Genomic DNA, 27,954 nt, shown 5'->3' with positions numbered 1-27,954 from the left:
TGTTTTATGTCTTATACTTTGAACAGCCTCACAAACTAATTAGCCCAGTTTAATTCCTCTGTAGCTGAACTGTGTCCTCTCAGAGAGGAGGGGGCGGGGCTTTAGGACCGTGAGGCAGGAGGACGCTTTACTGAGAGCAAACACTTCTTTTCACACAGGACTCTTTTTATTTGTTGCTCTCTCAGTGTGAGCTGAGCAGGTTTCACAAGGAGAGCTGACGGCTCCGGACATTCAGACCAACAAAGCGTCTGGCGCTTTATTTGTGCGCCCTGTGAAAGAGCGAGCAGGGTTTCCCCCCCTGAGGATCACGAGTGGAGAGGGAGAAGATTACCTGCTTGTCACCGGAGATGATGAGGAAAACCTGGGAAATTGTCCTGAGGGAGTCGACTGATGGGGAGGAAAACTTGACAGAGATGTAAACACGGACCATCGAGCTCTAATCTGCAGGTATAATTTATGAGGTAGAGGCTTGATGAGGACTCACAGGGCATTGTTTACACTGTTATGTATATAATGGCATGCTTGAAACAGTTTAATCTACTAATAGCTGCATGCATCAGTCGATGTCTTATTGTGGAAATGTGTGGGGTTATTAACCATGCCTATGAAATGTCTATGAAAAACACAGTTAAATGTAAAACATACACGTATGAGGGTTTCAGGTGTTTCTTTCCATATGTCCGTCTCTATACTGCCCTGGCTAATTTATTCCTCCCATTTCAAGCCTCAAGAGAGCCTTTGCTTCTGTGTTGTCTGACAGATGTTTGTGAGAGCTCAACATAGACTTGTATAGCCAGTCTAGGGGAGCTGATCTTCTCAGTCTGCAGCATGCATATACAAGACAAGATTAGATCACAGTAACAAACTGAACAGGGAGTTTTTCACACTGGAGTGTTTTGAAAAGACCAAGCTGCTTCTAAAGGAAACAAAATACTTAAAACAAGTAGTTTGTTCTACTTCAAAGCTGTAGTATTATTTTGAAAAGAAAGAATAAAAAGAAGCAACATTTTCACTACATGTTCATGTAGTGTAGTTTCATCTTCTGCACATGAATCATTTCACTGTGTTTTGAGAAAAACTGGGCTTTTTTGTTTCAGAGCTTTGAACATTGAGTTTCGATGTTTGACAATGTGTCTTAAAATCTTATTATTTCATAGCTTTACATCTCAAAATCTCTTCATCACATAATTTGAGTTTATTCTCAGATGGATTAATAGAGCCTCATATTTAATTATTGATTTTAAATATTTTTTTTTGTTTAAATAAATGATATACAAAGGGCTTTTCTGTGCAATGTTTTTCACAAGTCAATTTCCCTCTTAAGATCATGCGCAAGTGTCTGCCACAGCTGTCATGTATCTGACACATCAACAAGGAGAGAAATTTGTACTCTCCCTGCTTACAGGGGCTTCACTCTTCTTTGTAGAGTTTCATGGAGCAGCACTAGGTGTGTGGACAGGCCCAACCCTGCCCTTTGTTAGGAATAATCCTCTATTCTCCTGTCGTGCCTCGACTTGTTTTTTTCTTCACTTTTCACACACCTGCTCTATTCGTGCCTCAGGGTCCACAGACTTTAGACAGGATCAAGTATCTCCTTGTGCCTGCTAATCTGCCCTGAAAGCCCCACGTACACTGTGAAGTAGTTAATGTTTAACGCAAAACAACGTCTAAGCTCTGAGCCTTTACAAAGATGAAATTGGAGGCTTTATATTGTAAACGCAAAACCTCTCTTTCACTTCTTCAGTCCAGAATAAATGAGTGTGGGTGTTTAAATCATGTCTTTGAACACATCACATCTTTTAAATGAAGAAATCACATCATCCTCCCAGCTTTGTTCGAGGCCTCAGCTATGCTTGTTACTGTTTTACTTCCTTTTTAATCTCTCCTTTCCTTCTTTGGAAATCTCTGCAAGTATTAAGCCAAACCAACATCAAAATACTTGTTTGTTTCATTCAGGCTAAAATCCTTTTTTCTTGGTAATCTATGATGTAGAAACAAGAAGTCCATTGTTGGCTTGCAGCTTCAGATGAAACTGTGTTGCAAAATAAGATTTTGCCAGCTGACCTCATTCACACAATCGCTGTGATTTACAGGCTATCAACCAACTGTGAAAGATTTATGTGAGATTAGTTTGTGTGCAAATGTTTCCATTGTTGTTTGTTTGCTTCACGAACATGTACAAATTCATAAGCTGCGTTTCTTATGTGTGTGTGATTGTTTCCTGTCGTTGCAGAGACTTCCATCACCATGACACCACATGAGAGCTCTCTCCTCTCTTACCTGCTCATGCTCCTCCAGCTCCTACTCCCTCTCACCCTGTCCTCCCTCCACCCTCCTCCTGTCCACGTTCCCACACTGGTCCCCCACACTCCCATGCCTCTTCTACGCTCTCGCTTCAGCGCTCAGACTCAGCTCGACTTCAGCACCTACTGCAACTCCAGCTGCCTCCACCGAGGAGAGCAGGAGGCACAGAGGGAGCAGCTCGAGGAGAAGCTGGCCTTTGAGACGCTGTACGCAGACGGCTCCCGCACTCTCACCACTGTAGAAGTGGAAGGCGAGGAGGACTTCGAAGGCCTCCCTGCTCAACGGTCACCTCGGAAGTTAAAGCCAAGACACAGGCGCATGCGGCGGCAAATCTACGGAGCAGATGGACGTTTTAACATTCAAGGTGACAACTTCCTGTTGGATTACCCATTCTCTACGGCGGTGCGGATCTCCACCGGCTGCACTGGCGTTCTTGTGTCCCAGCAGCACGTCCTCACGGCTGCCCACTGTGTGCATGATGGGAAAGATTACGTGAAGGGAGCCCGAAAGCTCAGGGTGGGCTTCTTGATTCCTCTTTCAATCAATGGCACTAGGGACAGCCTCACTTCCTCCAAGAAGCCTCTGATCCGCTGGGTGAGGGTGAGACGTACCCGGGTGCCGAAGGGCTGGATCCAGGGCCCTCAGGAGGTCAGCATGGACTTTGATTATGCCCTTCTGGAGCTTAGGTGGCCCCACCGGCGTCCTTTCATGCGCCTTTCTGTAGCCCCCTCCTCTGATGACCTGGCAGGGAAGAGAATCCATTTCTCCGGATTTGACAGCGACAGATCTGGGGAGCTAGTCTACAGATTCTGCCCAGTAGAAGAAGAGTCTAGTGACTTGATTTATCAGCATTGTGACGCCCGACCTGGAGCCAGCGGGTCTGGGGTGTACGGAAGAGTGTGGGACAACAGCTTAGAGCGCTGGGAGAGGAAGGTCATTGGTATTTTCTCTGGACATCAGTGGTTAGAGATAGATGGGGAGAACCGGGATTACAATGTGGCTGTGCGGATCACTCCTCTCAAGTTTGCTCAGATCTGTTACTGGGTGCATGGAAACCGACTAGACTGTATCCACGACTGAGAAGAACATAAAAACATGGAAGATAAGAAAGCAGAAAACCACAAAACCAACAGATTGATATAAATTAAGATATAGAATGAAATCTCTTAAAGAGAGAAGAGGAAAACAGGATTGAATATAAAAAACACCTGCCAGTGATCCACGAGTAGAGTAGATCTACTTTGAAGTCTGTTCACGTCAATTCTCTCCTGTGTAGTTTTTCCTTTTGCCTGTGAGATCATCTCTACGCCATGTTTTAATGTGCTTCAGCCTGCAGTCAGATTAATAACACAGTCAGTGTTTCCACAGAATTAATAACAGAAGCGACGTTTATAAGAGGAAGACAAAACCTTTCCTCCTGTGTGTGAGTAGCAACAGATTATTTTCCAGCTATGGATTGACATTTTGCCTTAGCATCTGTCATGGTCTCATTTATGACTTTTAGGGAAAAGGTCTAAAATTATTATCACTCATTAAGGATTGTTATTTTATTCAGAATTCTGACACCATTGATTTTGTTCAACATGTCCATTTACAGTTTACTCTTCTTAGTGTGGATTGGAGACAAAGATTGTTAATATTATTTTTTGACAAATGCCGAATATATTTTAATAAACAGAGATTTATTCTAAGTGTGTGGGTGAACGGTCTTTACTTGCTTTCAAGAATGGTGTATGGTTGTCCTCCTGTGGTCATTGAAGGCACTGCAGCATCAATGAACCTAATCACCAGGCATGAACACATTTCTTCTGCACATTCATCTGTATGACATTAAAATATATATTACTTTTCCACAATTATAAACTGGACCTCTTAGTACTGCTGATCAAACCGCTGAACTTTAAAATAACCTTTATGACATGTGCAATGGCGATTATGAGGATTTTCTGACATTGTAGAAACAATTAGGCTCTATGTTTTTGCAACTCTGTCATGCCCACGACACCTTAGGAAGACTCAACAGTTAGCTCCTGTTAGACACAACAAACAAGAACTCAATTTACCAGGTTCATCAATGGAGAAAAGAGTGTGTAGAAAGATGTGAGAAAGATGACAAGGAAGGTAGAGGCCGGGTCGAGAGGCGTGTTTAGAGCCATCATGTGCACTCGTGCTTCTTGATTTAGGCATACACCAGGATTAATCTTCATCCTTACCGCCTGAGATTCTCATTTAACCTTTCAGGTCGTCTTTTAGTAGTTATCGGCTGCATAGCACATGGTCACCAGTAGGCTATGTCATTCGTGTATAGGCCCTAATTGGTAAGAAATGCAGTCTCTCCCACATCCCACCCACTCCGAGGTCATTCTTTCATTGTCAATGTGAATAACACAAATAGGGAAACAATCTGCCATAACATCTAGGCTATTTCCAGTCTCTGGCACTCTTTCGTGACACCAACAGCACAGACACACGTGTAATAATTTGGAAGTATTGTGATGCGATAGCTGGAACTGATTGACTGAGAGAACTTTATTGACTTTACTGGCAGCCACACCCGTCGTTATCGGTGGGCCATAGGGGGCTGGGCCCGCCCGCATAAATGCTTGTGCCCCCCCACTTGAGGCACAGATCTTTTTTTTTTTTAAACTTAATATGCAGTGACGTAGGCTACATCATGTATGTAGTTTAACTTTCTTTTAAGTCAGTCCGTGAAAGGCTGTTGCAGTGTAAATTCCCATCAAACACAATCACACCATTGTTTGTTTATATTTTTGATGGTTTACTGATAAAGAATGCAACATCAACGCCACATCATTTGCATCTATGATAATATAATATTAAGTTGGGAAAAAAAAAAAGATCTGTGCCTCAAGTGGGGGGTCACAAGTATTTATGCGGGCGGCCCGGCCCCCTATGGCCCACCGATAGCAACAGGTGTGTACCGGGTCATATTGCTGTAGGTTATGTTTAACGTGATGTTTGCGTGCTGCGCGAATACAGTATAGTATTATTAAAATGTGTATTATTAAAATAGGCGTACTGGCTGATAATAATTGTGCCCCCCCATGCGTTTCATATGCCCCCTCACACCGGCAGCTCTAAACAGCCCCCCCCCCCTCCATAGTCTTGGGGGGGGGGGGCTGTTTAGAGCTGCCGGTGTGATACCTCCTTCAGATAGTCAGGGACGGGCTAAAGACAAGAGAGTACCCTGGCCATCATTGCTCCTCCCAAGTAACGCTGATGCCATCCGGGCTCCGTCCACACAGTCCAGCGAGGCGGTGGTTTCCCCCGGAGAGTGTGACGACGTGTCAAGGCGAGACTCCGGGGGGCAAGTATAGCACTAATTTACGAGTGCAGTTACAGCGTATAACAGTTTACAAAATAGTTTGTCAATGTGAGATTTGCAGTCTCTCCAGTGGAGAATGTGAGCGTGTGCTCCCTAGATGTCTAGACCGGGGTGAAGTTAGTTAGATATTTTACTGTTTTTCGCGTCGATTACCTTCAATAGTTCCGTGTTAAAGTTTAAGGATAAGATGGAGAGCAGATTGAGACTGACGTTTCACCGTTTTGATAAACTTTACAGAACAAAAGATGACGAAGCAGCTTGGAGTGCAAAGAACTGAATGTGTGACTGTCGACGGAGTTAGGGACCGTCGAAAAAGTGCAATACGGCTTCTTTCAGTATTCAGTAACCCCTTTGTTTTTCAACATAGACATCTCAATCCACCGCTATTATACACGCTGTCAACCCTTAACATGCCACACCTATTAATCCAAATAAAAATGACTATCAAAATCATCATTTACATAATGCCTTAAATAAGCACATTCCAAGGTTATAATCTCAACAGCTCTCATTTTTTAATTTATTAACATCAAATGATCTCTCATGGGTCCTGGACATCCGCTCAGAACTTTCACAGCTCTTAGTTAGTATAGAGGGCCATTGCATCAGCATAGATCCTTTCTAAATGTTCCTGAAAGTCTTTCCATGAAGCCTTGAGTTGCCCTCCCTTTTCTTGTGGTCATTCCTCGAATGAACTCCTATAAAATGCCATCCTAATCTGTTGTACTGGTAATCAATTTCTTAGCTCTTTTTACAAATCTTTAATCTACTATTTCTCAGTCTTTCTGCAATAAAAACAAGTAGGAAAAGTGCAGAACAAATCAGTAGTTTAGTGCTTTTTATTAGAGATAAGGAGACGATACAAAACATCCACCATTCAATATTCAGTCTTAACTCTGACCGCTGGTCTTTCACATACACATCGCTCCCCATCAGACCTTCATAACACCACAGATTTAAATCAAGAGGATCCTGGTTTCAACAAGTACAAGGAATGTTGTCAGTTACTACATCAAATGCCATGGTTTTCTGACCAAGAACTGGAAATAAAAAGGAATCACTCAGTGTTGGGAATTTGCATGTTAAAAAAAACAAAAAAAACAACCCAAAAACCAATGGAATTACAAAACAAAAGAAAAATGTGTGCATCTAACCGTGTTTCCCCGAGAAGGTTTGTCACACTTTGTGCAATCAATAGGGAATCAGTTCATACTACAACTAGTCTCAACTACACACTTACGAAACTTTTCTAAAAGTTTGGCAAAAAAAATGTAGTTGGAACAAAATTTTGTCAAAATGTTATGGTTGGTAACTAAAGTTTGATGCCTGTCCCTTTCTCTGCAATCATTCAAATGGACCCAGAGAACAAAACCCTGTCCTTAAACAAAAACATTGTTGTTTTTTTAAAGTTTATCTTCATCATCCTTCATCATTGTATCATTGTTTTTCTTCATAAGTGTTCTGTTCATTTGTTGTATGTTGTGTGAAGTCGAATGACAGTCTGCGCTTGTGAAATTTCTTTTTGTCTGTCACTTGAACCCAAACCCACCCACAGTATCCCACCCTGAGGGTCCCAAGATATGGTGCTGATTCTGCTTTTGCCCCTTTTCCGAACCACACTGGAATGAACAGCTAAACCCCACAGATGTTTCTGACAGGCCTCGATTGAAGCCAGAGAAGGACAAGAGGGTAAAATTTATATAGGGGCTCCTTCCAGGCTGATAACCGACGAGCCGCCCAGTTTTTCTGCCAAGGTGTGCCGGTCTTTGAGGTCCTCCAAGCCGTTCACCTGCCACTCGTGCTTAATACCTGGTAAAAGCAAACAACAACAAAAAAAGTGTCATAACAATCTAGGAGTAATTTTTAGAGAAATGTATCTCCCTGATCTATACTTTACAAGAAAGGTTCAAGTAATAATGAATCCTTTTAGGCTTATATGGTGGATGCTGACAAATATTGTACACTTTCATATCTGAACAAGAAAAGGTAGACAATTGTATTTTTTCACTTTGCATTTTTTGAGTATTTCTAAAAAAAATACCACCCTAATCTCAAAATCTGAAATAGTCAGTATTTTACAAATTATTTAAAATAAAAAATGGCCAAAACTGATTTTGCAAAGAATGAAGTATAATGATTTTTTTTTTTTTTTTTTTTTAAACCTGTGACATGAAGATACTTAAGGTCATGAAGACGGAAACTTTAACTTCACAAGATAGATGCGATTTTTAAAGTACCAAGCTCAAATGTTAGACTAAAATCTCTAGTCGCACATCTAAACATCTACCGCCTCACTTGTGGTGCAGGATTTCTCCACCAGACAGCTCAGATCAGTGTCATTGTAAACTGTAGCACGTATGATTACACACCAACTGGTCTAGTTGTAAATACCAAATGTGTTGAAAAGGATCGAGCTGTGTTCTTCATACACTGTACATCTGATGTAATCTAATGTTAATGAACTTTGAGCTAGCACTCTTTCGGCTGAATATTCACTTGTCTCGAGTTAAGTGAGGAAAGTTATTGAGATGCAGAAGTTCAGGGATGGTAAATGTATTGTGCCTCGTGTCCATTTTGTGGCTATCCTTGCACTTTGCTGATGAAACACTGTACATGGAAGGTTTATCTTAATTCAAGTACACTTGGTTTGACATTTTTCAGGGTTTCATTTTCAATCTGTTTTTGTCCATGTGGGGGCAGTGTAACATCTTTTCATCTTTTTGCACATTTTTTTTAAAAATCCAGTTGACATGAAATCTCAGCATCTTTTGTTGTTTTTTGGACATGAGAAAACAATATAACTTTATTTTTAGCTATGTTTAAATCTCTGCCTAATCCAAAGTGAGCTATAATTACTCTTCAGCTAACATAAATCATGATGTTCAGGGGCTTTGTTTGCTACAGTAGGTAATGTATTTGTGCAACTTTAAGTTGACAATCATAATGCAAATATACTTTTAGACTTATTTCTGGCATTGTAGCCATTAAATAGTATTACTCGTTGTTGCTATTTATCTCTGGCTGTGTCTTTTTGTCTCTCCCTCCAAGAACAACACAGTTGCTAGGACTGGGATTAAAATAAATGTTCTGATTTAAATCTATTCTTTATTTGCGTGATCTGATATTGATAAAATCCAGTGATCAATCTTTTATTAGGCGATATTTCCTTGCCACCCCTATCCATTCAAATGCAGTCTAGGGCGTCTGTTTCAGGCTGCATTGGCTTCTCATTTGCCCTTACGTGTCAGCTGATCACAATTTTGGTCTCTCAACCAAAACAAGATAGCTGCACCAGCATTAGCTGAGTGAGCTAACAGAAGTTACACCATTTCAACAAAATGTATAAATAATTGACCACAGGCTTTTGGGGGAGCATTGGATCCGGGAAGTCACTGAATACACACTGATATTTAACAGTGGGATGGAAAAGCCTCTGGATGTCCCAGAATTATGCTGAATTTATCACCAGAAAGCCGCCAATCGGACAAAGTGATCTGATTATATGAAGCTATGCCTTAGGGTTCTAGTTTTCTTTTTTTAGAAATCATAATGCAAGATGACGTTCCTTCTGTCATATACGACATCGTCTACATACGTCTATTTTGGAAGGCTAATTTACTTAAGTCATGCTATGTGTAATGGACACACAAGCATTGGAGTGAAGTAACAATCTCAAAACTGTATGCAAAGGTGAAACGAAAGCCTCAAAACTTCACTTGAGTTGGCAGAGAGAGACACCATAGTCTATGACAGCTGGAAATCCAGACCCGACTGTTCTCACTGTAACGTCACCAAGGGGAGTTTAACTGCCATAAACATGATTTATGTCATAGTTTGTTTTTTGTTTAAATGTTATTTGTGATATTTAATTTAATGTAAAGAGGTAAGAACTATATTTCACCTGTTGCGGGGGGAACAAAGTGTGACACACTTCAGAAACATAAGTCAAGTGCAAAGGATGTGTCTCTAGTTTTTTGTGTATTTAACGGTCTATACCTTTCTTTTTTCAAGACGCAAGATTTTTAAGTGCAATATCTGCATGTTTTTTGTTATTGTTTTGTCTTCAAGATTCTTTACCTCTAAGGGTTATGCAGCCAACGAGGTATGTGTATATATCGGTTACTGTATTGTTTCATCATGTAAGTTTCTGTTCATAATTTATGTTAACTAAGCGTCATTTTGTATTCAAGTTTGACAGTGGATTTATGGCAAAATCAAAGTGGATTAAAGGTGGAAAGGAGTTGGAGGAATTAAATATAAATCCAATAGTATAAAAAAACGTTTGGCCTAGTGTATTTCCTGGAGGGAGCGATAGGGCGATAGTCACATGTTCAACAGACAAGGTAACATACACATTACAAAGACTCTAACTGTTCGACTAATTATAAGTACATTCATGTAACTGCTTTGGAGTCCATTTTTTAATGTAAACCATAACTTTTCTGATAATGGTCGGCAGGTTCCTTTTACAATTAACATAAGTAGCAGCAAATGGCTATTTAACATGGGTCTGGTTCTGCACGAGCTGCAGCCAAGTAGCTTTGCATTTTATAAATTTACCTTCAAATTTCTTCTTTATAGCATCTTTTGAGCTAGCATAGATCATCTTGCTCTTCAGGGGTGCACTGTCTGGAGCCCTGGGAGAGGAGAGGAGAAAGATGAATACATCCAAATGTCTTAACAGCAGTCAAAACATTCAAGTTCTGAATAATGAGCAGTCTTACCAAAAGATAAAGACCAAGTCCTCCTTCTTTGTTTCTTTGGTCTCATAAGTGGCGTCGTACAGGGCGTAGCGGCAGTCATCTGGGGGCAGCATCTTTACAAAGTGCTGGTATGGATCCTGAACGGTGGTTCCCAAGTCACCTAGTAGGATCTCCTTGCCATCATCCAGAACAATGTTTTTCAGGTCCTTGCTCATGCAGAAGAGAATAGCCTTCTTCCTCTTCTTCTTCTCTTCCTCATTCGCCTGAGCCTTACGCACCTTCATGTTGTTGAAGACTGCAATAACTTCATCTGTGACTTTCACACCGGAGGCCTGCGTGCAAAACATTCTGTTATCTCAGAGCTTTATGGATTCAAAGTTTCACACAGCAAAAGCTTTTTTCTAAAACAACTACACACATTTGTCAGAATATGCTAGTAATGGCCTAAAAAACAAAAATGATATACCATACAACTGAGCCTGCAAAAAATATTGAACAAGTATCCAAACCTCAATGTGCAAAATTGCATACACAGTGAAGTCTTTGATGAAGTACTGCAGCACTGCAGAGATGGCCGAGACAACAAGTCATAAATCATGGAGTCCTAAATATCACCATAATAGTAATTTAATAGTTTAGATAAAATGACCAGTTTATATACATTATCAAGGTATAACAAATTCTAACCTCGAAAGTATAACACATAAAACAGAAGGATGAATGTGTTTTAATACCTATTGGTTTATTAATAGTAACACAATGATATAAATATTAAATGTTTACATAGAAAAGGATACTAATCACTCTAAGTTCAACATTAGGAATCACTGAATCTCTTTATATTGATCAAAAGGGAGAAAGGTCGCTGGTTTATCTCTTCTGAAATAGAAATCTAAGACGTGTTATTTATGCTTAAATATCTTTGGATGTTGAATACATTTATACATTACAAGACTGGTTTGACTTCACTCTTAACAATAAACTCAGAGGATTCAACAGTTGCCTTTATCTTTAAAGTCCTGAGGCGCTGACCCCACTATGTACAGACAGGAAAGGGCTGAGAGGTCAGCATGTGACACACACACACACAAATTCTTGCTATGAACGGGACAAGTACTGTGAGTAAGTAAACTTCACATAAGCGTTTTCTGAGAGCAAAGGGAGCAGCCATGTATCTCGACCATAAAGAGGACCATGTGGTTGAGGGTGTGGTCAGAAACTAAGCAATTCAGAGCGGGGTCAAGTCACAGACAATGGGGCTTCTGTAGAGATACAGAACACAAGCGAGGTCCCAGAGTCACAGCTGCTCCATAAGCTCGCTCATCAGGTCTTCTGACTCCGTTTAAGGCATCACAGAAAATTGCCGTCTCAGGACTAGGTGGGAGAAAACTGCTATCTCTCAGCAGTGTCAACGGAAAAATAGAGACAACAATAAGGAGGAAGTAAGGAGTCAGGAAAGACAGGAAAGGAGCCCAACTGCAAAGCAGAGCAGGCAGTGTGTTTGCCCAGGGTGTTCTCAACCTATACTAGATAACATTTAGAGTAATAGTTAACGAGTAAATAAAGTCATTCACTTCCTTCATCCCACACTCCAATAAAATAAGAACCATGCCCTGATATAACTGAAGAGAACGTTGAAATGATATCAAAGTCTGCTCCAGAAATACTCTCTGACACGTGTCTCACTCCATACTGATGCTGAGAAATAATTACGACCATATGAGACAATAAAACATTTACACTTCTCTCTCTTTCTTGGGCCTAGTTTTCCAGAGAATTATTTTTAGAACTCATTTGTTATTAAAGCAAGCTAACATCACCAGCTGAGCTCTCAACACTCTCTCTCTTTTAGTTTGATACAGATTACGCTATGTTGTTTTATGTTTAACTTACTCAGTACAAGACTTGAAATCACAAAGTAAGTAAACGGTGACAGGATCATCACGCCCGTGATCATGGCACAGGTAAATCTCATAAGCAGACGAAGGCCTTGTGGATTTTACATTATGAAGACAAAGTGTTCAAATGGCAGATTTAGTTGAGTCGGGATGTTAATAGTGCAGTCTCAACAAAGAAGGCAGTAAGCAGCAAAATTGGATATAAATGCCAAAAAGACTTCATTTAGTTGTTTTACACTACTAACACGCCTTGTAAAAGAAAAAAATGTGATTTTTTTTTTTTTTACAATAAAGTACAAAATGTACATGGACAAATAATTTGTCTGTATATTAACCTGTATATCTCTTTAATGTATACTGACGATCCAGTAAAAATGTATCTGTTGATTATTCCCTTTAAGACTGAGTCTAATGGCGTGATGGGCGTCTATGAATGAACAGAATAGATGCGCAGCTACTAAAGATGCGCAGTAACAATCATGGGGCCTCATAGACAAGCGGCCCGTTAGCTTCAGCTAGCGGATCCAACACCAGCTAAATATTATGTAATGGTAAAAAAAAATCCATCAAATATTAACAGCGACCTTCATGCAAACACTGCACAACTGTTACTTAGCAAAACAGCAGTAAATAAAGTCTGGAGGTAGAGTATTTTAATTGGGCAGCAGTCGAAGTGGTCTTTGCACCAAATTCAGGGTGGGGCCATGAATGCAGCACGCGCACATGTGTGTGCGCTAGCTGGCTATAAAAGGCGACGGTCTGCTGTTGTTGGACATTTCACATATTTAGTGCCACAAAGTAAACTTGGTCATAAACAAATTTAAATTCTCGAAGTAATGATACAGAGAGGGAAAATGACCTAGTTTGGTGCGTGCAGTCTGTTTCGACAGCGTCTGAGATAATGTTAGCCAGAGAAGTGCGTACAGACAAAGAAGTAGAAAATCACAGCGAGCAGCCAGCAGCCACAATGGGACTCATTTTCTGCCTCTGCATCAGCCAGCAGGACCGTTAGTTTAGTTTGAGTGCACCTGTCTGCCTGTTACACTAATGAGCGCAGGTTTCGACGAGGACAGATAACAGAAACATGATGCAGTGTTAATGAACAGCGCCATGACAACGGTTAGCACAGGACGAGCAGCTGTCGGATTTTATTGTCGGTGAAACCCAAAAAGAAGGACGAAATGGCGCCAGTTGTTTGAGGTCCCCGACGTTTTTTTTCTCGACCCTTTAACGTAGAATAAAAAAAAGAAACCGTGGCTTAATAATTACACCAGCTGTATTGACCGTTAAATGCGTCTTATATAAGGATCATTTGTTGACCAGCCTCTCAGACAGACGATGTTAGCCTCGGCGTTAGCAGCAGCTTCTGCGGCACACACAACCGGTTTACATCGTTTAATGCTTGACTAACACCTTCATCTATAAATAAACATTAAATGACCATGCACTTCTCTAGTTTAAGTTTATATAGGCTATCTTAACCAACAAGAATACATATAACGTGATAATAACGATGTTACACCTACCATTGCTGTAGCTCTGTGTAGGTCAGCGTCTGAATGGAAATTGAATGGACTGTGATGATGAATTGTCGGTCTCGCTCACACACTGGAAACCACACGTGAACGCGCGTATATGCGCGGTCCTGCAGAGGACGTGCACGAGCTGAAGCGCATGTCTGCTAAACCACGATGGTCTGACTGTTGTGTTTACTGCCTGGTTAACCATTTACCATATATTCCTCCGTTTTTAATGGTGAAATCGGGTCATAAATCTAACATCATACATCTTAATTTTAGTATCTTAGCCAAATTAAAAAGGTAATAGAGCGAAACATTATTTTACAAGGTTTATTTGAAACTGTTATTTTGCGGTCTACAGTTTACTTAAACAGTATCAATATTTTGATTTGTACATTTAGCCTTCAATTTTCATCTTCGTTTCCCATTGATATTGCCACCTTATATTCATTAGTTTATTTCATTTGGCTGTGTCGGCTAGCATTTGTGTCCTGCTCCACATATCAAACTCCAAGGGCATGATGGGAATATATATGCTCTCAGCCTAATGTAGGCTATTTGTATAAACCAACAAATCATTGCTAATAATTTCACTTTATAGGATTTGTTATTACTGCCAAAGTAGCCTGCAATTGAGTAACTACGAAGATTATAACAAAAGCCTTGGTCAGGCCACATATTTGATATTCGGAAGCTTGACTTTCATATTGTTTGTATTGCAACCTCTTTATAAAAATAATAATAATACATAAAATAAACATCCCTCAGTGTATTTGCTTGTCGTTGTGTATTATTAATTATCACACCAATGTGGTGAGGAATGATTAATGCTGTTCGGCTGCCGTTCACCTACATTCACCAACCAGCCAGGCACAAAGCGGTTTTCAGGATGGGAGGAAATTAAGCGCCATCTCTCCCTCTTTTCCCACCTCCCTCCCCTCGTCCTATGTGCGGTTTTGTTGGACTTACTTCCAAATATGGAAGTGTACGGTGAGCGGCGGCGGCGGCGGACAGTGCACGCGCCTCGCTCACAGCACGAGGAGGGTCGGGCCGCGACGCTGATCACCATATAAGGAAACAAGGGACACGAAATTCGCTGTAGCAGTTTTTTTGTACACGGCATCTCGTGGAGGGGAGAGAAAGAGAGAGAGAGACTCGCGCAGAGAGGGGTCAGTGTGAGGATGAGGGGCTGTGGGAGACACAAATATACGACACATCACGCAGGGAGCTGAATCCGCTCAACCAGACAATATGATGCTGCTGAAATAATATCACAGCTGGGGTCAATCATACGGAGGCTGTTTTTATTGTTGTAGTGTGGGTTTTGTATAGCCTGATAACCGCGCTGTGGTTGTAAGGACAAAGCCTGTAAACGGTGGCCCACATTCATTATGTGGACAAACAGCCAATGTGAAGGACACTAGCTATAAAAAAAAACATGAACGTATCATAAAATCCGACATTAAAGTAGCATCTATTTTCACAAAGCACGTCACAACTAGAGTATATTTATTGCGTTAGCATAGCTTTATAGCACTGTTCATACTAGCCCTTTGTTTAAACTGCGCACACAGTCGTTTAGCTCATTCTCCTGTTAATGATCTCTATTGTCACTGCTTTCACACTTAAAGTTTACAATAGGTCATTGTTAACTTACATACACAATTTGTGGCTACAAGCAATCATGTAGCCTAAATATTAAATTTGTCTGCATCCTGTTTCATTAGCTAATTGTAATGTTGACTACATAGCCTATAATAGCAATACCTAATACCCACATCATATTCTCCCTAATAGATTATTAATTGTAACATTTTTTTAAATGTATAATACTGTTACATTTAAAGAGGACATATTATACCCCTTTTCAAACAGTTCCCTGTGGTCTGAAACATCTGTGCTGTGGTCAAAATAAAACATGAATCAAGCACCAGAGCTGGTTTGTGACCCTGTATAAACCAGCTGTCTCAGAACGCTCAGTTTTGGTGTGTGTCTCTTTAAATGCAATGATCATACCTCTAAGTTTTCCTGATAGACATCACTCCTCTGCTCTGTAGAGACGATAAAAATGGCAGACCTGCGCAAAAGTTTTGCTCATGGCTGAGGTGGAGTCCATGGATGGAGAAAACAGGGAAGAGAGGTTTTTTTTTTTTTAACCACAATCCAACTTGTGAGGTCACAAATTAAGACAATTTGAAACTGAGACATTTTCTCTGTGTTGTAAGACTTATGCAGACCACAAACAAAGGATGGATTAATTTCAAATGTTGTGGTTCAACAAACACTCACTCATCAGGCGTGTGTTACCCAAATCTAAGTTCAAAAACACTGCCAAACTGGATTTTTTTACTGGCTTCTCTAACTAATGAGACGCTTAAGTGCATGTTGTTCTGCTGGTATTTATCAACTAAATCACATTTTATTCAATCTGATATAATCTGAGTCAAATATACAATAAAAATATATATGTTGTAGCTTCCTGTTTAAAGATCTTAAAATATATAAGAAATCAGAACTAATTTGATGTGGTTGTGCCCAAATATTGCTACACAGCAAGTATTTGTTGTGGTAAACCTGTCATGGATCTGTGAGTCCTCTTTTCAATTTTGTGTAGAGCCATGAATGCATTTATTTTATCAAGGTTTTCTAAGAATCATGTTAATTTTATTCTATACAGTACATCTTGGAGAAAAAAAAGCTGTTTCCCCCCTAATAATAACAACACAATAAACCCAAAGTTGACAAATACAGCAGTGGCAACACATTAGAAAGAGGCATTAACAGTTTTAAGCTCTGTTTATTCTTTATAAAATCATTATTTTTCAAATCAAGGCCACCATAGCCCTGCAAGACATGATTTTTTTTTTTTTTACACAATATTGCATGTTTTTCATTTATTTTGGAATGAGTTGTGTGCAAAAAGCACTAGAGAGAAAGGGAAAGTGCAAAAAGAAAATGCTTGTACATTTTGAAGTCTCCTGTTGTGGAGAGGGACATACTGTACTTGGAATGTGTTATGTGATGCTCAGAAATCATGGAGATCAAGGGAGTCTTATCCTTAATACTCCATTGTCTCTGGTTTGGTTCTTAAGATTTTAATCTACAGTATCATGGAATCACTGCAAGTTTAAAGCTCCATTTAGCAGTTTTATGGGTGTCCATTTGTTTAACTTTTTTAGAGTACATTACAAAATTATTACAAACTACAGGATGCTACTTTTAGTCTTAAGTCACACTATCTTTTGGCATTTAAAAAGTACAATTTACTGAGTAAATGCTCACAATTCCTCCCCTCCAATCCAATGTCTTTGAAAGAAAGAACCTGCCTTTCATGTTATAAAGAGATGGAGGGCATGGGTGAACATAATCAGAGTCCTTAATCCAATGCCTGATTCATTCTGAGTTAACATGAGAAGCCTTGTTTGGCTATATAAATACGTGGAGCCTTTTTAACTTCCCTGTGTGAATGGTTTTGGGACACAAAACATTGCTGAAAGGTTTAATGGCTGAAGTTTAACAGGGATTGGAACACAAGTAATTTACTTTCCCTTTCCACGTTAAGTTTTGAAACTATTAATTACAAGTCATCTAAAGGAACTCTCTGAACCAAACATGCAACTATTTCAAGCTGGATCAAAACCCATCAATACTTATCTATAGATCACCAGAATGAAAATAAATCAAAAAGAAGTTTTACATTGCCATCGTTTTTTTATGATGACCTGAGTCAGACGTAAACATTTCTTAGGAAATTGTATCTACGATTGCACAACCTATAAATGGTCACTTAGAACATTACATTAGGGAATTATCTTTAAGAGGTTCACAAGTAACAAGTCACTTCCATTCAGAGTTATAATCAGAAGTGCTACATTTGTTCAGAACCTGTACAAAAATCAAAAAGTCTAAAAATTGAGCAAACCGCTTAAGAGGAAAATCCAACTAAAGTACAGTTTTCCTTTTGTTTCTTTTGTGTATTTCTCGTGATTTTTATCTAAGCTGCTTCTTTTTGTGCATTGTTTTTTAAACTGTGTTTTCTGTATGAAGTCATTGTAGTAACTTCCAAAAGGACTTAAACCGTCTAGTCAACACTACACCCTTTGTGTTTGACTGAACCTTTCTGAGGTATAAGGTGCTAATAGTAGTAGGTCAAAACTGACTCTTTGGCTGAATGGTCACTACTTTTATTTTGACGGGTGCTCAACACCTCTAAGTAGCTTCATCTTTTGACCTGGGACATTTTACACACTCAATATTCTTATTTATAATGTCTCCCGAAGAGTGTAGTAGTTTAGTATCAAAATGTAAAAAGGGTAACAAAAATCCATCAAGAACAAACCGCAAAGCATCTGAAACAAATACGATTCAACTGAACTCTCATTAAATGCAGATACCAAAACCTACTGAGTAATATAGAAAGCGTGTATCCTCTCCTCCCTCAAGTAGTGAAAGTTCACGCTTTGAGAAATGCAAGTTTATCTGATTTATAAAGCAAAATGGAATGTCTTTAAGGCCACAAAGTAAAAAAAAATAAAGCCATAAAGATACATGTACAAATGCTTTAGCTTTAAAGCCAGCAGTTTGAAAGGTACTTATTTCAAGATATACTGCAGAAGCTTTATTTGAAAAACACCCTGACTGCCCTTTGAATATAAAGCAAAGTTCAGATGCATTAAGCGGAATAAGAAAAATGTAAGTGTTGTGTAAGTTGAAAGGTAAACATCGACTTGTCTTTAAGAACAATTGTAAAGATGTCAAATGATGGCAGTATCAATTAAAGACATAAAGAATCACTTAGAGGGATTTGGATGATTTGACTCCTGCCTCAATGAATCCAGTCATCTTATATAAGCCTGGACTTTAACATGCATAATAAAGATGCCGGTGAGTCAATTGTTTACCCTGTGTTGATGTAGTTTAGCTGCATGCTTGTTCCAATGGGAGGCATGATAAGGCTTTAGTGCTGAATGTGTGCTTGTGTTGTGTGCTGGTTGCATTGCATCAAGATTATGAAGGTTCATAGGTCCTCTAACTGGATTTCTTCTGGTCAATGGGGCTTGCTCCTCTGGACTTGTTCAACACCACGGTGGCCTGAAAGCAGAGGAGAAAAAAAGAGTCATTTCACAGAATTTTTTCTTTCAAAAAAAAAAAAAAAAAAATCAAGTTTCTGTTTTTTTTGTGATGTGGTTAATATACCCACTGCCTGGTAAGGTTCAACATATGACAGGAAGCTCAGTGGTTTAGATCTGACAAACCACTTCTGTTTTCTTGTTCGAAGTTCAAGAAGACTTCTGCACTCTTGCAGATTGTTAAGTTTCATTTTCTATTTGTGCTCTGATGACACTGGATCCACTTGTATCTCATTTAAAGCTCCATACATCAGTTCTTGCAACCAACACAGAAGTAAACGGTTAAATGTGTTATGAAAAGAGTTAGAGCGTCTTCAGCAACCAGTCTGGTTACTGAAGGGAGCAAGAACAAATCCTAGTAAAATAATCAGAAGAAATAATAAACTCAACCACATTAGTTATTACAAATAAACAGTTATATTTTGAACACAAACGTTTGCTCTGCTAAATATCTAACTAGCTAACTGTCAGGTGCTGTTTTACATGTATGGTTGGGAATCTTGTCCCTACACCTTCCAGTGTCTGTGAGGCTGTGTGGGACAGTACAATAACAGACATTAAATGTTAGCAGCACCGTCCCAATGCTGGCTACACAGAAGTAATACAGTGGGCCAAAATTCTCCCTTTATTTCTACAACTGAGGGCAACATTATCAAAGTATAACTAAACTATGTGTCACTAGTTGTGCAGAATCCACAGATTTTCCTCGTAGTGAACGTCTTAACTATCATTATTCCTGTATTTACCTCTGTACAATCACATTACTTATAATAGTCCCTGAGGGGTTTAGATATCCTCGCCTATTGTTTGTCTCACTGTTTCTGTGCCTCACCTCCCCTGGTGGGCAGAAATCCAGTAATGAATCTTAAAACCTTTTAGAATTCCAACTAGGAACAAATGAGACATACAAGCAGGTTGATTAAGCCTGAAGGCATCCTGAAAGAGACCCAGCTGTTGGCTAGCAGCCACATGGCTAACCTGTGACGGTAAGCCTTTTTCTGCTGGAGCCACACACTTTTAAAGAGATCAGACTTTAACAAAGGAGAAGTGACAGCTAATGTACATCTGAAACAGTTTCTCCAGTTGTTTCTGGAAAAACCCATATATTTTCTTTAAGCATTTAAAAAAAAAAAATCTAACTTTTCGTGTGTTCATATTTAATTTTTTGAATATACACAGCACATGATGCTATAAACAAGCAACCACAAGGAGGTACACGTGCATATCACTGCTGATTCATCTCACTCTTGAACAGGGGCCCGGCCTACCTCAGTGAACTTTTAACCCTCTATAACCCAGTCAGGAATCTGCGCTCCGCAGATCTCACCACCTTGGTCATCCCTATGTCCAAGTACAAGGCTTTGAGGGGGGGAGGGGGGGGGTCTTTTGCTGTTTTAGGCCCTAAACTGTGGAATGCTCTCCCAGCTCATATCCAATCTGACACCAAGCTCACAACTTTTAGGTCAGAGTTAAAAACCCATTTATTCAGGCTCGCATTTCAAACAGTCACTAATTGGACTGTTGCACTTTTATTTTACCGTTGTTTTAATTATGTTTTAGTAGTATTGCTTTTGTTCTTGTTTTTACCCTGGAAAGCACCTTGTGCACCATTTGGTACTGGAAGGTGATATACAAATAAAATTTGATTGATTGATCTGAGAGCTACTTTGAACAAATGAAAGTGGCCAAGAGCTACTTGCATCACATGCACACATCAGCTGAATTAAGCTATTGTTTCTACACAAGTGAAATTGCAATAAGCCAATGATTATAGTAGTCTTAAATTCACATCAAGATCCAAGAGAAACATGAAAATATTACACTTCTTATTGTGCCACACAGTAAGCTATGTGACTGAAAATCCACATCAATGTCGAAAAAAACATTTCTACTTTACACTTTTTTTTAATAGGCTAAATATATGAATAGTGGGAAGAGACGCATTTACTGTCGTCTGATTTATTTTGTTTATTTTTTATAGTCACTCAACCCATAGATGAGCTACTGGAAACCTGTATGCAAGCTACCAGTAGCTCCCGAGCTACCTGTTGGATTTCTGGATGCTTGAAGTGTTCTTAACAACACAAACTGCTCCCTCTACTGACTTGTATGTGCTATTGCAGTTTTATAAAAAAAATAAAAAAAGCTTGTTTAGAAAAACGTTCTCATGTCTAAGAGGAACAGACAACAGTGAACAATAACTGACCACCAGCCCCATTTCTTCTCACCTGCTCCAGGACAACACCTGCTGCCTGATCGATTGCTCCTCCCACAGTATGGTATCGACCAGAGTAACGGATGAATGCCCAGGTCAGCATGGCCATCATGACAACACCGAGGGTGCAGTCACACACCAGAGCGAAGGTGGAGAGTCCGACAAAGAGCAACACGCCTGACAGCACGTAGAGGAGGCACACCAGGACAAACAGCACTGCAGGTGTCCGGAAAGCACTGAAGAGATTTTTGGACTTTTGAAGAACAAAAGAGAAAACTGTTGATTAATAACACTTTCTTTCTCATAATGTCAACAAAAAAGCATAGCATCTAACACTAATGTATGCTGGAATCATCTTAAGTTGGAAGAGTCTAAGAATGGGTAAGTTCAGGTTCAGTCCACACTAAACTTTACATCCAGAGGAAGGTAATGGGTATGATAAAAACACAGCCTGTGAAACACCATTTTAAAGTACTATTTTACACCCACATCAAAAGTTATAAAAAGGTAAAAAGTAGATGTGAGATTTGATTTGTAATCTATGTCTACTGTGGACCTATTTCAGCTGCTGCAACCCTTGATAAAACGCATAACCTCTGACCTTTGTGAGAAATTATATTCATACTGACCTGAGTTGGAAACAATGCTTGGCTGGTGCAGCCACATTTCAAATGAAACATGAATATCAATAGGACAGGCTATTACCTCGTTGTGTTTGCTGAAAGATTTCCACATTTCCTCCAGCTCATTCTCCAACTGTGCCTGGTAACGGTCACAAAACTCCTGTCCCCCCATCTTCTTGGTGGAGGAGAAGGAGTGAAGAGACTCTCGGACATTAAAGTGATGTTTTTCTTCTAGAGAGTCAGGAGACACATAGGGCAAGTCTCCCCCGCACACCTTAGAGAAGAAACGGAGTAACATGGTTCTGTAGTCTGAACCAAGTGAACTATCATCCAGCCTTCCTCTGTTAGAAAATGGTCACCAAACACAATGAGGACCATTAAGGACTCTTTAACATGCACTTTGACCCACCTTCTCCATGTTCTTGTAATACTGATCTTTGGCTGCTGCCACGGCTGCCAGGTTATTAGCCTCTGCTGTAGCCTGTTGAGACAAGCAGGCAAATGTTGAAGTGGAAAACAGATGGATAAAGAAACAGAATGAGCGTTGAGGAAGCACGAGAGAAGACAGCAGAGCTTGGCGCTCCGCATACACACACAGCCAGACATGCACACATACACAGTTCTGTGCGGCCCAGCCCGCATGTTCCCCCAATCCCACCTCTGTAATAACACTGTTAGTAGGGGGATCATTTCATCACCCCCCCTATTAGGCCTACATGACATTTGTGGAGCCCTAAATATTGAACCTAGAAACAGCAGTCTGAATGGTACTAAACTGATCCATTCCCTCTAGTTACATCTATTCTGCACATTCAAAATGTAAGTGTTGTTTTATATTATCTAATTACACTCTAGTTTTTTCAATGTATGCTTTTATCATGACTACAAGTTTGACAGTTTCCTGTGAAACTTTGAGTTGTATGTGTAAAAAATGTTTTTATAAACAATAAACATTGAAGAATAAATTAGAAATACCATGAGCATCGTCTTTGGCTGTGGTAAGTCCTCTCCCTGGTAAATCTTGATGTAGGCCTGGTAAGAAAATTAACATTTTAGAAAAGAAAAAAAAAACATTTTCAAGATCGGCAGAAGAGCTCTGATGGAGAAGATTGTTACCTTGAAGTATTCGAGAAGGCCACGGCAAGTGACTTTGTTTCCATTAATATCTTTCTCAGCCAGGCGATCTGGATGAAGCAGTTTCGGGATGAGGCTCTGGAGCTGCTCTCTGAACTCGACGGCCACATCTGACAAAAGAAATACATCAACACTCTTAGGACGGTGCTTACGGAATCAGATACAAAGCTTAATACCAACCTTTAGCAAAGTAAAAATAGACTGGAAAAAGGGGTATCTTACCACCGAGTTGTCCCTGAAAAGTGGGGCTGGTGGCAACATTCAACCCAGGGTGAGGCAACAAGAAGCAGGAAATTTTGTTGAAGCATGAGTGGATGTGCTCTCTCACTGTTTGGAGCTCCTCATGTTGGGCTTCCTTAACCTTTAAAATCAACCCAACATAAGGTGAAATCAAATATATTATCTAAGATTATTTATCTGTTTTTTTCCCCTGTGAAATTAATGAGACTGATGTTGTACCTGTAACCTTTTCTCCAGGAACTCATTGCCTCCTTTAAACCCGTACCCATATTCGTATGGAAAACTCCAATCCCTGATCAGGAACATCAAAGACTGCGGAGGGGAAAGAAAAAAAATAAAAATAAATAAAATGTTCTTATAGGTTATATCACATATAAGGCAAAACAACGGGAAAAATATTGAAACATCCTCAGCAGCAGCTTCTCAAATCGTTCTCATACCTGAAAAGGCTTCAGAAAAATCTCATCCATGGCGAGACGACCGTACTCTGTGAACAGCTGCGAAAAAAAGAAAGACAGCCATTATGAAAAATGGCAATGTGAAGCGCAGCTGAAGTTAAGCAGTGAAACTTGAGTCAAATCTCCCCTACGGCTGAAGCAGGTAGCATATTCTAAGACCTTTTTGTAAGTGCTTTAAAGAGAATAAAGATGAAAATAAATTAGTCTTCACTACTCTTCTTATTGTCTTACATCTTGGAGTTACCTCTGTCACACTAATGTAAACAGACCTGTAGCTGCTGCAGATCATCCTCCTGTATGTTCTGGGACAGATTGTAGATCTATATAGACACAAAGCACATCAGTAAAGATTGTAATGAGGATCGTCAGAAATGTTGAAATCAGTGATAGAAATAAATGTGTCACCTGTATGGAGCTGGTCATAGTGCTGAGGGCAAAGATGGTGGCGCAATCCTTCACAGTGGATTGATTATCAAAGGCTCCCTGAGTATCCATCAACACCACTGCCACCTAGAGGTACACAGAGACACATACAGTACAGCACATAAACACTGGGTGTGGCTAAAAGGGATACTCCTTATACAACATATATAACAAAATCCAAACAGGAAACGGTTCACTTTCTCTATGAATGTGGAATGATCCTGTTAGTTACAGAGTAAACTTCTGCCTGTGTAGGTTTTATCAGCACATTTAAACAATCACTCATCTCTGGTGATCATCTGTGGCATAAACAACAACAAATAGGAATGATTTGATATCATCAACTACAAAGTTATTAAAACTGTCTTGATTTGACAGTTGTACAGTTGCAAACAACATAGAGACCAACATGGTTTTCTTTTAGCTGATTTTACCTGTACAGCACATTGACTGAAAGGGCTTCATAAATAAAGTTATTGTTATGATTATATTTTGGATAGGTAATTAAATAAACTATTATACCTCTGTCCCATCGCTCTTTGTAACAGGGAAGACTTCGCTCCACAGCTGGATGCCTGTCGTCTCGGGTTCTGAACCGCCTCTCCATGAAAATCCTGTCAGTGGCTCCTCATCATTACCAAGCCAGTTCTCGTCACCCTGCAGAAACACATTTTTCGTTTGCAATCAGGGGCAGGATGGGGCTTTACTGACAAACTCTGCATCTAAACCCTCTGGACAATTTTTAATGAGACACATGCCTTGTCATGTGTTTCTTATTATCTTATATTCTTTCATCTAAAAATATACAGCACTACAGCAGCAGACACACTGAATCAACATTCATCAATCAATGTTCCCAAACTTCAAAGAGATCTCTCATTTGGGTACATTAAATGTAATACCAAGGGCTAGGTTGGCTTGAAATATGTACCTAAAAAACAATATGATTCACTGTGACTCCACTTGTCATCACCAATGATCAGATGGGAGGAAACTAGTTAGTTCACATGTTAGACATGGGATGGGCAGCAAAGTCTCCATAGTGACTGCTTAATTCCCACACCTTTAACACAAGGCAGCATTAACTGCTATGACCTCTCAAGTAAACATGACCATATTTTAGCATGGAATAAATTCCTTAAAATAATGGTTGTTATCCTTTCTTCACCTCGCTGAAATGGGGAGTAAACTTTCTTTTCACAGCTCTATGGATAACGTCATTATGGTCCTCTTTCAATGCCATTTGTTACCAGTCTATACAGAGCCTCACCTGAACACAGACATTTGTAAAACAAAACCTAAGTTGAGGGAAGAAGTGGTTAGTTTGGGCGCCCCATGTAGAGAGGCTGTAGTCCTCAAAGCGGGCTGTCCTGTCTCTCCCATAAAGGCACAAAAAGCTCACAAATAAATCTGAAATCCTCACTGATCACAGCTCTTTCATTAAAAAGGAGATAATGTCAAATTGTTGGAGGAATGACCTCCAAAGCACAGTCTTCTTTGGATCTAAGGCTGGAGTGTAGATCAGCTAAATAAATCCTGATCAGCAGACCTTTAGAGTCCTGCTGGAATTATAAGGCTCTCATAGATCTTTAAAGCAGACCATGCAGGGATTTAAAAGTAAAGAAATCTTGAACTGGAATCTCAAGTGTATGGGATACAATTGGTGCTATAATTTGTGGAGGACTTGGTTATTAAGTATGTTACTCTAAATGGGATTTTTGTCATATTTTGAGCTTTTCAGAGAGTACATGGCTGAAGAAAAAAATACCCAATAAGGGGCACATTGCCAAAACAATAACTTTGAAACTCTGATATGGCAGTGGGAGCCAATCTTTCCAGGACGAGGATCTTTGTCTTCATCTAATGCACTGGTTCTTACTTATTTTCTGTCATCTGTCAATGTAGTTTACCAAAATCTGATCCAGTTATTGTGAAAATGAAAATCAAGACACTGAAGTTACAATAACTGTTGTTCAACTCACCTTCCTGTACATGTACCGGAGCATGAAGTCAAGCAGGAAGCTCTTGCCCTTTCTAAAGGCTCCAGCCACTGACAGAACCACCACATGTTTGTCTCGCACCTCAGGAGCCAACAAAACCCGTGCTAAAGCATCGGTGTCCAAAGTAAAGGAGTGCTCCTCCTTACACACCGTGACAATCTGAACCGCTCCTGCTTTACCCATCATCTGTACGAGGTTCTGTTCCCTGTAACACAAATAACCACCTTATTATACAACTAGGAGATTATTATACTTTGTTTTCTTTTTTGAATTGTGTAGTAGTCTAAAATATGCTCAAAATACTGGAAATAAGCTGGTCACTAACAGCCCACATCTATATAGAAAAACGTATTTATAGTGACATAAATCTGCACTCATCCAACGCAAGGAGCTAGAAATAGTACGTTTTTAACATTTCTTTGTGATAAATGATTTAAAAACAGCATTTTTTCTAAAATCTATAAATAACTTAAGTCAGCCGTGTACAGAGGATGATAGCTTTCAATAAGCTATCATATGATGATAAGATAGCAATAATGATAAGATTTTCTTGTTACACTTGAACAAATCTTTAGAGGTTTCTACTGTTTTTTCATTTGTTTCAATGTAAAGGATATCAAACTTTTGACATCAAATAGATTTTTTTAAGAGGGAGACAATAATTGACACAAGAAAATAGATTAATGATAATACCCATATGGGGATACTAAAGAGTTAAAGGACAAATTACTTAAATGTCAGTTTAGAAATGAAACTATCTTTCATTCATCCATGTCTAAGATTTGTGGTTTGGATGATAAACACACTCTTGTTCTTTACTCTGAAATATTATGTTGCCTGCATCTACTTGGATTCAGACATGCAATCATCCTTTCATCAGACAGTATTGTCTCTGTACTGAGCTGAAGGAGGGATGAGTTATGGCTGTCATGCTGTGTTGCCTACAGCTACTGGATTTAGCATGCTCTCTCCAACACCGTTTCTTTTTTATCCGTTTGAAGGCACTTGGTTGTCCTCCACTTCCTGAGGAGGATCTCCTTTCCCATGATGAGTAAGACAGGGTGGTGCTTTCATAAAAGCTTTTCTACTTTAATAATACGCACAGCATGTTGTCCCTCCTTTTACTAAAAACTCCTCACCTCAAAGGTGTGGCACCCAGCAGCAGCATGTCTAGCATTGCTATGCAGTGAGTGTGATGAACAGAGATGAAACCCCAAAAAACTCTTAACATGTCCTGTACTCTGGCTGCACCTAAATACGAGCACATACTGCAAGAAATCCACTAAATGGTTAGCCATCATCTCTATTTTAAATGTAACTGCCACTTATCGCCGACGAGGTTAGCTACGCTTGAGCGAGCTAAAAAACAAGATGTCTAACTATAATAGAGATGCTTAAAGAAGCTCAATAACTCATTAAAGTCCACAACAATTGGTACGTTATCTTACTATTATCTAATAAACTGCATGTATTTAGTACTTAAATAAAAACAGTGAACAGCTAACGCCTAACCGTAGCACGTTGGTAAAGAAGGAAACCAGTGTTATGAAACTAACCAATGTTGTAAAGTGAAGCAGTTAGTTTAAAAAGCGCTCCGGCTTATGATTCACTTTGTAAAGTTAGCATTACCTTGAACGGCTTCAAAGCTGCGAGTCGACAAGCACCACAAACGTGACTTTTTACACTGGCATGAAAACTATTTATGATAACTTTTTTCCACCACAATAAAAAAACGCACGCACTTCCGTTCTAGAAACCGCGTCATGTCTCATGGGAAATGTAGTTGTTTTGAGTTTTCTACGTTGACTTTAGCGGGTCTATAAACTACGTTACCCACTCTGCCTCATGTTTACCAAGCGAACATACGAACACGGAACTAAATTTATGTCAATTTTTTTTATTTACGTCTAGTCGAAACGTCTTCGAATAACTGCCGCAGGTGAAACGACACTGTCGCTTAG

The 27,954-nt window shown here is 39.6% G+C and overlaps 3 protein-coding genes across 7 annotated transcripts; 1 reads left to right on the top strand and 2 right to left on the bottom strand.

Moving 5' to 3' along the window:
• The first annotated feature begins 61 nt into the window (after nt 1-61).
• prss23 (serine protease 23) lies at nt 62-3,995 on the top strand. Its single transcript, XM_079352879.1, has 2 exons — nt 62-447; nt 2,234-3,995. The coding sequence occupies exon 2, from the start codon at nt 2,248-2,250 to the stop codon at nt 3,382-3,384; it is 1,137 nt and encodes a 378-aa protein (XP_079209005.1). The 5' UTR covers nt 62-447; nt 2,234-2,247; the 3' UTR covers nt 3,385-3,995.
• Nucleotides 3,996-6,471: 2,476 nt separating this feature from the next.
• Nucleotides 6,472-13,902, bottom strand: cfl1 (cofilin 1). Its single transcript, XM_079352671.1, has 4 exons — nt 13,778-13,902; nt 10,375-10,685; nt 10,211-10,287; nt 6,472-7,459 (listed from the first exon to the last, which is right to left on the bottom strand). The coding sequence occupies exons 1-4, from the start codon at nt 13,778-13,780 to the stop codon at nt 7,347-7,349; spliced, it is 504 nt and encodes a 167-aa protein (XP_079208797.1). The 5' UTR covers nt 13,781-13,902; the 3' UTR covers nt 6,472-7,346.
• Nucleotides 13,903-16,552: 2,650 nt separating this feature from the next.
• On the bottom strand, nt 16,553-27,920 carry LOC306829837 (atlastin-3-like). 5 transcript variants are annotated; one of them, XM_079353004.1, is made up of 15 exons: nt 27,827-27,858; nt 27,133-27,261; nt 25,976-26,198; nt 24,516-24,650; nt 23,976-24,080; nt 23,840-23,890; nt 23,553-23,609; nt 23,332-23,424; nt 23,095-23,233; nt 22,855-22,982; nt 22,714-22,770; nt 22,148-22,219; nt 21,821-22,012; nt 21,129-21,368; nt 16,553-18,862 (listed from the first exon to the last, which is right to left on the bottom strand). In XM_079353004.1, the coding sequence occupies exons 1-15, from the start codon at nt 27,838-27,840 to the stop codon at nt 18,800-18,802; spliced, it is 1,698 nt and encodes a 565-aa protein (XP_079209130.1). In that variant the 5' UTR covers nt 27,841-27,858; the 3' UTR covers nt 16,553-18,799. The 5 variants fall into 5 exon arrangements, with proteins under 5 accessions (XP_079209130.1, XP_079209131.1, XP_079209134.1 ...); XM_079353005.1 differs by lacking the exon at nt 27,827-27,858 and adding an exon at nt 27,623-27,813; XM_079353008.1 differs by lacking the exon at nt 27,133-27,261 and having other exon boundaries at nt 27,831-27,920.
• Nucleotides 27,921-27,954: the final 34 nt, after the last annotated feature.

This window comes from Symphodus melops (assembly GCF_947650265.1).
Source record: "Symphodus melops genome assembly, chromosome: 9".
Lineage (NCBI taxonomy): Eukaryota > Metazoa > Chordata > Actinopteri > Labriformes > Labridae > Symphodus > Symphodus melops.
Note: the sequence above shows the minus strand (reverse complement) of the source record. Positions and strands in the feature narration are given on the sequence as shown.

Coding starts and splice junctions, on each gene's coding strand:
- prss23 (XM_079352879.1), top strand. CDS start 2,248: ATGACACCACATGAGAGCTCTCTCCTCTCTTACCTGCTCATGCTCCTC.
- cfl1 (XM_079352671.1), bottom strand. Junction 10,288..10,374: donor GACTTGGTCTTTATCTTTTG/GTAAGACTGCTC, acceptor CTCCTCTCCCAG/GGCTCCAGACAGTGCACCCC. Junction 7,460..10,210: donor TATAAAGAAGAAATTTGAAG/GTAAATTTATAA, acceptor TGCTTTTACCAG/GTATTAAGCACGAGTGGCAG.
- LOC306829837 (XM_079353004.1), bottom strand. Junction 24,651..25,975: donor TCCGGTACATGTACAGGAAG/GTGAGTTGAACA, acceptor GTGTTTCTGCAG/GGTGACGAGAACTGGCTTGG. Junction 22,983..23,094: donor TTTTCAGGGACAACTCGGTG/GTAAGATACCCC, acceptor TTCTTTTGTCAG/ATGTGGCCGTCGAGTTCAGA.